Genomic DNA, 11,144 nt, shown 5'->3' with positions numbered 1-11,144 from the left:
TTGGGCCACATCAATGAGGCTGAGAGGGGGCTATTGTTGTCTGGGCAGTCCAGGACCTCCATACACACTGTCCAAACTTGCACTCTGGGTAGGTCACTTTGGTACTGCTAATGCTGTGGTTTGACCCCTGGAGGCACAGTCCATTGTTTCTGAAGACAGACAGATGCCAACAACATTTATCTACTTGTACCATTAAACTCAAACAAACAAGTGATGTTGTTTTCATAGTAAAGATGTCTTTATTCCAAAATAATAATGTGTTAGCCGGACAACTACATACAAAACATCTACACAAGACTTTGGTAAGAAATATATCCATGACAGCTTTCTCAGAAATTCCATAGTGAACCAAAAAAAAAAAAAAAGAACAAACAACAAAGAAAACATAAAAACAAAAAGGCCTTTTTTGTTTTTTTAAAAAACCAAGTTGCTTTTATTAAAACCTATTGTACATATAAGCCCCCTAACATTTCTGTTTCATTGCTTGTAAAGTTTCTACAGATTATGTAAGAAAATAAAATACAGAGAATGTTAATAAATGGTAAGTGAGGTGTATAAAATTCCTAGAGCTATACCTGTGCTTTTGGTTCCAGAGTGTGCAACAGGCATGAATTATTGTACAAGATAAGAAGTGTGGTCTATTGTTGGCTGATTTGCAACAAATATTACACTACTAGAAGGTTTACAGTAACTTTGCAATAATGCTATGCATTCTGTGTCACTTTGGGATTCATTTCTTTAATAGAAAAATCAACCTTAAGAGTCTCTATCAAGCTAAAATTAGGTGTGATTAACAGCACAATCATACACATCTCTACCTAGAAGTAAGTCTCATGACTTCAGTGGACTTACTCCCAGGTCAAGTGTGTATAGCATTGCAGTCTTAGTCCCATTAAAACCAATGGAACAAGGTAGTCCTAATTAAATTTCCACTAAAAGTGATTGGCTGGATTGGGTCCGTTCTGTTTTTCATTCATTTTTCATTTCTTTTTTTTTAAAAAAAGCATTATCATTATTACAAAAAGTAACGATTCCCACCACTATTTGGATCAAATTAGAAGAAATTTGTCAATGTGGACTGGGACAGCTATATTATCAGGTGATAGAACAACCAAATTTTCTTCAGCTGCAAGCTCTTTCATGCTTTCGAATCACAATCCTTTGAAAAGTCAGCCAACCAAGCAAAATACTATTAGATATTAAAGAAATTACAAGCAACTACACAGAGCTGCTGCTGTGTCAATCAAGTACTGGGGACAGTGAAAGTCAAATCATTAAGTTCATGGAAATTCTTACTGAGTTCAGTAGAGCCAGCACTCTTTCTGGGACAATTACTAGCATTTAATACAAGCACAGCGTAGAAGAATCAAAAACATTTTAATGCAGGGTGTTTTGTTTTTTTGCAAGTAAATGCAACTGGGCATACTCCAGCGGTTACATATTTCATGCATATTTTGACTGAATAAGTATATAATGTGAGGAAGTTAATGCATAATTCATTGAAGCAAAACATAATTGAATCTTAGATATCTGAAAACCAGAGACACAAAAATTAGCTCCAGCCTAATCTCGTGCATTAACTCATAAGTGTGCTTGTCCTTTCAAGACATTTCTGCTCGGCGCCTGTGCTGAAGGCCCTCCTGAATTTCCCCTGGTTCTTCCCTTCCTTGCCCATTGGCCCTCAATTGCTTTGGGTGGCTTTGCACTGGAAGTGACTGGCTACTCAGTGCAAATGGTACATGAGAAGACACAACCACAATGAACTAACTGTGAAGATAGAGTGTCTCTGGGTCTTGAGTATAGAGACAGGGATGGAAAAGGCTTATGAGAAGGAATATAGTGAGGATTTGGGAGGCGAGGTGCACTTTAGCTCTAGAAAAAGAACACTGCCAACCTTTTGAGATTACGTTAACTTTTCTGATGAGGCATTCAATAAAAGGACATATATTTATCTTGAATAAAGGACCTCTTTCAAAGTGGCTATGGTGACTGTGGTAAAAAAGCTAAGAGCCTAGTTCCTCAGATTTCTGCTTAGCAACCCCACAGACACCCAAATGGCAGACTGGCTGATGAGTCAAAAGTAGTTGATTCTGAAACAATGTTTGGATTATACATAGAAAAGTGATGTTATTTCTAGCTGACCACACATGTCTTCTGAGGTGAATCCTTTCTGGAATAGTTACAAATGAGACCTTTTAAGTTTCCATGTATAATGAGCCCGTGGTACCCTTTCAAAAAGACACCCCGAGTGCACCAAATATTATGTTGGAAGAGGTGTTTACATTTTCCCAGAGCTCAGCGGTCAGTCTTAGGTGAATCTCTCTGTGTCAAAAACAATAAAATGTGTTTTTTCCCCTTAGGGTGCCAACACACTGTGCTGCTGTTTATAAATGCTGCAGCTCTGAAAGGGGTACAAGATGATTAATGTCAGCAGCTACATGACAAATTGAAAATGAAAACCTTGTGGAATTTTGGAGCTGTGTGCAGAATTCATTCCTTTTCTGCAATAGTTGGAGGTCCCTTACCTCTAGAAGGCTGGTGGCATCACCCTGCACGTTATTTCATTCTGAGACCACTGCCTGCAACAATATCATTATAGTTTTGGGGACTCTCTAATTTGACTCAGTCCCTTTTGGACTCAGTCCTTGTACAGGATTACGTTTGGCATAGAGAACTGAAGAGAATGCAGAAAGATGCCCTCCTTTTTATACTGTGGTTTTTAACTGCTGATGATTTACAGAACACTCTAATATATTACCTGAATCTTTCTCTACACCTCTTGACATTCCAGGGAAACTCACTGATGCCTTATCCTTTGGAAATGTTTACAGCCTCATGACCAGATGAGCCACTCTGGCAAAATGACATTGCATGCATGCTTCTGCCCTCTCCCACACTAATCCCACATTCCTCTGCACGCAAGATGCATACAGACTTCGTTAGTACTGGGAGTCATTTGCCCAGTACATCAAAATGTTACTAATAATCCATGCACTTGTTCCTTATTGTGGTAGACTTGAGCTTGCTCCTTAAAATTATTTATATAACCTCTAGAGTTTTTTGTTGCCTTCTTCATTGTTGTATCGAAATTTCTGAAGCTTTGGCAATTGAAAGTAGAAACACATGAACATACAAGGTATTTCTGTAAAGGTATGTAGAGAACGGCTGGCATTTTCAGCATTTTTTTCTAGTTTGGATTTTTGCACACTGAACACAAGTTGTGTTCTCCACAATTATACTGGCTATATTAGGGGCAGGTAAGTGAATCCCTCTCCTTCGGGCCCAGGTTGCAGCTACATGGCACACATCAGCCAATATTGGGTTTTATGAGAGAGATGGTGAAGGATTAATTCAAGGCATTTGCCTTGCCTGTTACAGTATGCCATAGCTGTGTCTGTAACGTAGTCCTACATTTTAGACAGAAATGCCGGAGCTTTCTGCTTCATCCATGGGATAAGGACCCACTTACTGACCCCAGCCCCCTTTCAATGGTACTTACTCCACTGTACAACTTCCTATTGGAGCTGTACTTTTTGTTTTTATACTAATATATAATACCAGCACCACCAAAATTGTCTCTCATGACAGTTACTTTTTTCTGAAAATATATGCCAGAAATATGGCAGCCATTACTAGAAAGCTAGTAAGAGAACGAGGAGAAACAAACATATATGCTGCCTGTGACAATTACATCAGGGTAACAATACCTCTGCCAGGTGATGGAGAGAGAAAAATGGAAGCTTTGTGACTGAAACCAGCAAAAGCAGCTTTGGGAGTGATGTGGAGAAGCTTCTTCCCCTTCTTCCTTCTTGGAATTACTTGGTAGAGCAAGGTTTGAAGCTCTGATGCTGAGGACCGTCACCTCTGCAGCAGGCATCTAAACAACACCTTGTATATTTATGTTAGCTCAACTCTTAGAAGGCAATGGCTTCTCCCGAAACCACCGAGATCTGTTTGGTTCTGATCCCCAGGCAAGGATAATCTCCAAATCAGAGATGAGCGAGGCTGGCTGGGATTGATGGAGTGCAGCAACATCTGGAGTGCCACAGGTTCCTCATCCCTGATGCAATTGAGTGCCTGCTTCCCTGTATCTTACCACTTCTCCCTTGTGGCATTTCAGATGCTGCTGGACTCCATCAACCCCCTAGCCAGAATGGCCAAAGCTTGAGGGATGATCAAAGCTGTAGTCCCACAACTCCTGGCAGTCACGGGTTCCTGTCTGGTGGTCACAGGATGTCCTGACGTAACATCTGACGTGGCAAATGTGAATAGTTAGTTCTTACTTAGAAGCAGCCCAACAGTTAATTTGTGGCCTTCAGACAGAAAGAGTTACCATTTGTTCTATTCGCATGTGAACAGTTTAAATTTGCTTTCCCTTCTGAAAGTGGGAAGGAAGAAAATATGCTTTATTTTGTAGCGGTCCCTACCGAAGGAAAAAGAAATGTCTCACAGGATTGCTATAAATACAAATTTAAAAAGATAACTATGCACCTGAAGTATTATTGAACCAGCATTATTGAAGAAATTCCTTGGCACAGTTGTGTAATCACAGAGGCACTGCTTTGAGTATTTTGAAACTGGATCCAAATAGGTATTTATGTTTGCAATGTAATTTATGCATGCATCCTGTGTATTTACAGGTAATATTTCTATGATTATGGTATGTCCACACAGAGATGTCTATAATTTCAAAGTTATTAGGAGTTCACAATGACTTCACTATTTTTATGCATTAAGGGCTAGCTGGAGCATCAAGGAGCCACTCTCAGCATACATTTGTGAGGAAATATTTATAAAATATATCTCTTGCACCAGCAAGACTAATAAGCAAACCACACTGCAAAAATGAAAACTAATATACACAATTTATATCTTCTTTAAAAAAAATCAAATCAAGGTTGATTTTACATTTAGCTCAGAGTGCATTATTTGAAAGACTCAGGTTTTGCTAACACGGATGAACATTGCAGGCTCTTAATTCCTTCTTGTCTTTGCAACTAGTAAACTGAGTGCTTTTGAATCTCTTCTTGACTGTCATGAACCTTTCCTGGATTCCACCCCCACACAGTTTGGTACATTCTGACCAAGCAGTCCATGGTTTCATCTTACAACCTAAAATTAAAATAAAATAAAAGCATGAAGGTCAATACTTCGTGTGAAAATTCTCTCTTCTATACACTTGTTTTGATTTCTGTTCTTAACTTCAAGCTTTTAAAATATCATGGTTAGATATATAAATAATTCCACAGGTCATTTGGCATGTTACCTTGAGAAATAGTTTATACTTCTAGAAATTCCTTGTGAATATCTGTGGCTCATGAGTCTATCGCAACTGCCACATCCACATAATGCATCTTCTGAGTGGCAGATGTTGCCCATGTGAATAGGCTGCTCTTCCAAATGCACAAAGGACTGCAGTAGCCCTACCTAGTACATTAACTGGGCCCTTTCTATTAAATAGATAGGATGAATGACAAACAGAAGCAGAGGATCGAGGCTATGGAATGTGATCTCATTCTACATTTCGGAAAAGGTGCTTGTATTCAGAGTAGACCCTTCAAAACTAACGGTCCTAAGTTTGACGTGACTTGTAAAATTAATGGGTCTTTCTGAGTATGCCTGAAGTGGGATAAAACCCAAAGTTTCAAAACTGGGTGTCTGGAGCTTAGCATGTGTTTTATTCTGTTTTGTGTTTATTCTGAAATTGGTTTAAATCACGTTGTATTTTCTTTATAATTTTTTGGGGGGTTGTGTGTTAACCATTCCTGTGATCTCTGGGGACCAGTTCAGAATCTATAAATGATTCAGGAATAAATAAACAAACTAGCATTGTAGTCTAGGCTTGTGTGCCTGTTTGCTCCTCTTTTAACCAGCTTTTGGTGGCACAACAGTTCCAAGCAACGTCTACAACACATACCTGGAAATTGCTCACCATCTACATCTTCTTTTGCCTGCTCACTTCTCCTTTTTTCACGAGGCTCTTTCCACCGCCGTTTCTCAATATTGGGATTTCTCAAGCATTTCCTTATCCGGCATTTTTTACGCTGTACAGTTTCTGGGCATGAAGCTCCTCCAAACTGGGGTTCCATTTTGATCATCCTTGTCCTGATCATATGACCTTTCCCACAAGATTTGTTGCATTCTGACCACTGAGACCACTCTGTTAACTCACAGTCAATGGCTACACAGACAGAACAAGAAAGGCTGCCATGAGCATCAAGCTACGCAAACAAATGAAGTTAAGGAACAATGTCAATATGCTCTGATAGTGGCACCAAAAAGCAGGAAAATTCCCTGATGGTCTCAGAGCAAATTTTATAGCAGCTCTCTGCACTCTGGTGTCCTACAGATACCAGTGGACTACAACTCCCATTATCCCTAGTCATGCTAGCTTAGGAGCACCAACTTGGGGAAGGCTGTTTTATAGCAACACAGAACCTAGATCATCTTCTTTTAATTATGTTTTGAGAATAAGCTCAAATTACTCCCTGGGGACTTACTCTCCATCTGTGGTGGTCTTTCATTGGCCAGGCAGAAATGAATATGGAAGCGGTGAAATGCTCGTCTTTAGAGCACGCAGACCCAGAGGCTGTTTTTGCACCACTTCAGACAACATTCACATTCTGTTCCTTTCACAGACACAGAGATGCCTGAGAATCACAGGGATTCCCAACAAGGCACTGTTATTCTCTCCCCCTACACTCTTTTCCTCTACTTCCCACTGTAATGAACCAACCCATTACCTTGAACTCCTTCATGCCTCCCATGGCAGAATCCAGTGGCACTCTCCTCCTCAGAGCCCCAGCATGCAGGCTACTTGGATGCCTAGTGAGAATAACCTGGATCTTTGGAAGGGTAAAACCTTTTCAAAGAATTTAAGTGGCACTTGGCTCTATAATGGAACACTCTTGTGGGTGGGCAGAGTTAGGAGACCAGAAGTGGGAGCAAGGTTGGGGAGCCGAAACAGAAAGATCCTGCAGTCATCACCATTTGAAAGCTGGGATGATCTAGCAGTTAAAAGTATAAGCTATCTTTTGGGAAGTCTCGAGTTCAGGGTGGGGAATCTTTTTGGCTCCATGGGCAGAATCTGACAGGGGGTGGGGCTGCCCATCTGTCAACCATCTGACATCAGAACGAGTCAGGGGCTTGGGCACTTTTGAAGCCTTGAATTTGGGATGTCAAAACACCAGGTGCAGCTGATCCAGAAAGCTTCATTTCTACTGTTGATCAGCACGTGGGCAGTAGAACCGAAGCCTGCTTTCTGCAGGCATCAGGTGTGTGATAGAACTAGCAGTAGTTCTGCATCACCATTGCAAACACTTTTCAGCAGCAAGGAAGGCCTTTCATAGGCTCTCCAACACTGACACAGAATAAATCATTCTCTGTGATCTCTGCAATAGAATTAGGCATCCTACCCTTGTGTCAGGAGCTGCTGATATCTGTGTCCTGTGTGGTGACAGCTTCTAAAGTGACAGCTTATAAGCAAAGTATCTTCAAGCCTTGGACTGACTCTGCCCACTCAGCCAAGCCTTATTCAATCAACAAGGACTTCTTGAGCAAGGCAGTCTTTAGGGGGAATCACTCACCTGTAACAACAACGCAGCAGAAAAAACTGCTTTTGTTTCCTGACTCGGTGGGAATGTATGATGCTACGGAGCAACAGAGCAACAGAGGAGGGGGGCAGGGACTTTTGCTCCATTGCTTTTCACTGCCACCTATCAAGAGGGACTGGTATAGGTATATACTTGACACCCCCCCCCAATTCAGCACCCAGGTGCCCCACACCCCTTGCACCCCTGGGTAAAGACAGCCTTGTTCTTCAGCTCTCTAGCTCTTGTTATTTGGTACTGATTTCTGCCTTGCTCCTTGATTTCTGCCTTCTCATTTGTCCCTTGGGCCTGACTTACATCTTTGTCCCAGATCTCCATGTTCCTACTTCCTTGCCCATGTCAGTCTGCTTGTCGATGACCCTGCCCTGACAGCTTGTGTGGAAATGGTGCTTTGGCAATGCCTGCATAGCTGTGCATCACCACTCTTGACTCAAGGCTATGATCAGGTTAGGAGCAGCACTTTGTCAAAGCGAGCAGAATGACCAAATTTCTGGCCAAGCAGCATGCTGAATGGGAAAGAAGGGGAAGGGAAACAGCAACCTGGCCTTCAGACTCCAGACATCGGTACTTACGGCACTCGGGCAGCATGCACTTTTCTACTTGCTCCAGCTCCTCATTGCAGTCTCCAAGCTCTGCTGCAGATTTCAGCATTCTCTGTCGGGTCCTCATCCCCTTCCCACATGTTACACTGCAGTCACTCCATTCAGACCAAGGAGACAGCATACAGGGAATGGTATCTAGTGCAAAGGATAAAGATTGACTAGCTCACAGCCAGGGTTTAATTTCAAAGTGTTGTCCAGCCATTTGGAAAAAGCTGGGGGACAGGGCCACTTGGTAAAGACAGGATTGGTACTGTGGGAGGATCTTGCAATGGAGGAGGACCCTTGTTGGCTCAAATCCATATTGACTACCAGGGTGCAAACACCAGTGACCCCATCACCCCATCTTTCTCACTTGTGGGGCAAATGAGAAATTGCAATCAGCTCCCCCAGTCTCTCTTTTTTCCATCTTGGGAGCAGTCTTTCCTCTCTCTGAATAGGCTCAGGGCTGAATTGGCTCCGGGGACAGAGTTAACCCATCTCCCCTGTGCTATTTCTCCAATTTAAATGGCAGCTGCTTTTGCCAAGAAGCTCAGTTCAACTGGAACTCTACATGTGCCCTGAGAAAACTGGCACAGCATGGTATGTTTACTCTACAATGCAGCTTCAGTAAGGAGGAGATGAAGCAAGATACCTTTGTAGATACTTATACATTGATTTAGGGGCCCCAAGATTAGTGTCCCCCCAAAAAAAGCTTTAAAAAAATCATTTTGGATAGTTTGGTGCTCCCAGATGCTAATAGTGTTATATCAATAAAGATGCATCTATGGCTCTTTGTTGTGATTTTGAATGTATCTCATGAAACCTGAAATGATTATTTTTCTAAAGTCAGGTCAAATGAATTCATTCACCCATGCTAGAATGTGGTATTTGTTAGGCCTTCTTGAAGGAAATTGTTACATGTGCCAATGAGAAAATGTACCAAGAGAACGGGGTGAGGGAAATCCAGGAATAATTCAGTCAAGAGAGTGAACTGGGGAGAACAAAGTCCAGAGTTAAAGTGACACTGGCTAGGCAGGGAATGGAGCCTGAGACAATGGATATTTTCACACCTCGTAAAGTCAGGTCAGCATCAGTTCACACCACTACGGTTTCCTGGGGCTGGTTTCATGATGTGTAAAAGCAGTAAACAAGGGTGACTGGCATGATGGAGGTGGCACACAGCTGCTTGCACTCCCTGATGATTTTTATAGCCTGGAGATGGCTAGTCCTCCAGCCACCCAATGGTGCTGTTTATTCTTTTACAAGACTTGAAGTCAATCCATTGAGACCTCACATTAGACTGATTTATGGGTGATTTCATAACATGCAAAGGTTCACTGGACTGAGTACATAAATCACAGTGACAGGAGAGGCTTGAGAGATACTAATTAAGGTTAGCCTCAGAGCCATTTTGTACATTACGTATTAGCGTGTGCCTGTACATACTTAAGAATAAGAATTTGAAGGCTATATTCTGCAGCATATGTTTAATGCATGATTATTCTGCGTGGAGCTCTCCTTTTGACTTGAGTCTTCAGGCCAATGTTGTATGAAATGGTCCATACATGGGGAAATGCAATTTTGTATCTAGTGAACTGATTTATGGTCCCATTAATATATGCACGAGAGCCAGCCAAAACCTATAAAACAGGCAGGAGCAGTCCTATAGATGTATAGCTGATGGGGGTTTTTTTCATACCGTGGTCAGATGAACATAACTGAGATGAATATTGATTCTACAAGGTGAATAATTTTGGCCGCAGAAGAAATCAGAAGCAAATGGTTTTCCAAAATAGAGATCTGGAAGGCTATTTCAAATCAGTACCTTACCCCTGCAGATCCTGCTCATGTGAACCTCCTCATCTGTTCAGCCTATTCCTTATCTGTTTCAGGGGATTCTGGGGGTTATTTTTGCCTATCAGTCTCATCCTTCTGGCCAGTTCCCCTTGCCCTCATTTCTCTGGATCCCTCCATATTTCAGCCCTGTTGCCCAGGGCCTGACTTCTTCATCATAAAGGTTGTTTACCCTTCTATCTGCCCTGCCCTAGTCTAGGATTAGAGGGCAGGTATAAAAATGCAGCAGAATGGGGTAGTGGAGTTAGTTGCACCATTTCAGGTGTAACAGGTGGCACTGTGGGTCAAACACCCTGGGGTTGCATTCAAACCACAGCCCATAATCTTCCTGGCCAAGGAAATTATCTGAAGATAGTGATGTAGAAAAAGAACGCCTAGATTAAGAATATCCAGCATACGTCACGTTACAGACTTGACTTCAAATCTGAGTTAAAGTGGTATATTTTACTTAAGTGCACTCTATAATCATATGCCACCTCCCTGCTAATACTATTAAAGGTGGCTTTGCCGAAATGAATCACATAACTTTCCATCTGAAACAAGTGCTCTTTTGTGCAGCCCAAGAAAAGAGAGACGAAGTCAATAATGGCAGGTTTTGCATTTGAAGCTTTAAAGCTGCCAAACAAATGGGATTAATCATCAAAAGACAAAGGAATTTTGTAGGATGTTGCAATAGCTATTTAAAGTAGTTTAGACTTTAGAGAAAAGAGAAAGCACATCCCCAATGCCCAGGCAGCTTCGGATGCTGAAGTCTTTGCAAATCCTTATGGAAAAGGACCTGGACTAACACATAGGGCAGATGTTAGCCATCTGCTGACTTTGAACCTCTCTGAATATTGTGATACAGTATGCATTTAATACATAATTTGAAGATGGGGTGTGTGTCACAGTTTAAATACATACGTTTTAAGAGAATTGTTCTCATAATTTTTAATATGTAGTTTGAGATGATCTTTTAATATTGAAGATTAATGTGGAAATGGGATAGAATTATGAGTAAAAATATGTGAAAGGGGCACGTACCCAAAACAGGCCAGTTCATCCCTCCCTAACTTTAAGCCACATGGCTACGTGAGAAGCATCAGCTCAGTTACCTGCC

At 41.6% G+C, this 11,144-nt stretch overlaps 1 protein-coding gene across 1 annotated transcript in view; it reads right to left on the bottom strand.

The window, feature by feature from the left end:
* Positions 1-216: 216 nt before the first annotated feature.
* Positions 217-11,144, bottom strand: part of SPON1 (spondin 1) — a 268,015-nt gene continuing 257,087 nt past the window's right edge. The window contains exons 14-16 of the mRNA XM_081906840.1: positions 8,183-8,347; positions 5,918-6,181; positions 217-5,112 (exon numbers count right to left, since the gene is read on the bottom strand). Of these exons, the coding sequence (XP_081762966.1) occupies positions 4,949-5,112; positions 5,918-6,181; positions 8,183-8,347 (593 nt within the window). The 3' untranslated portion in view covers positions 217-4,948. The remainder of the gene's footprint in view (positions 5,113-5,917; positions 6,182-8,182; positions 8,348-11,144) is intronic.

This window comes from Podarcis melisellensis, assembly GCF_964234715.1.
Source record: "Podarcis melisellensis genome assembly, chromosome: 1".
NCBI classification, from domain to species: Eukaryota; Metazoa; Chordata; class Lepidosauria; order Squamata; family Lacertidae; genus Podarcis; species Podarcis melisellensis.
The sequence above is the reverse complement of the archived record's forward strand: the minus strand, read 5'-3'. Positions and strand labels throughout refer to the sequence as shown.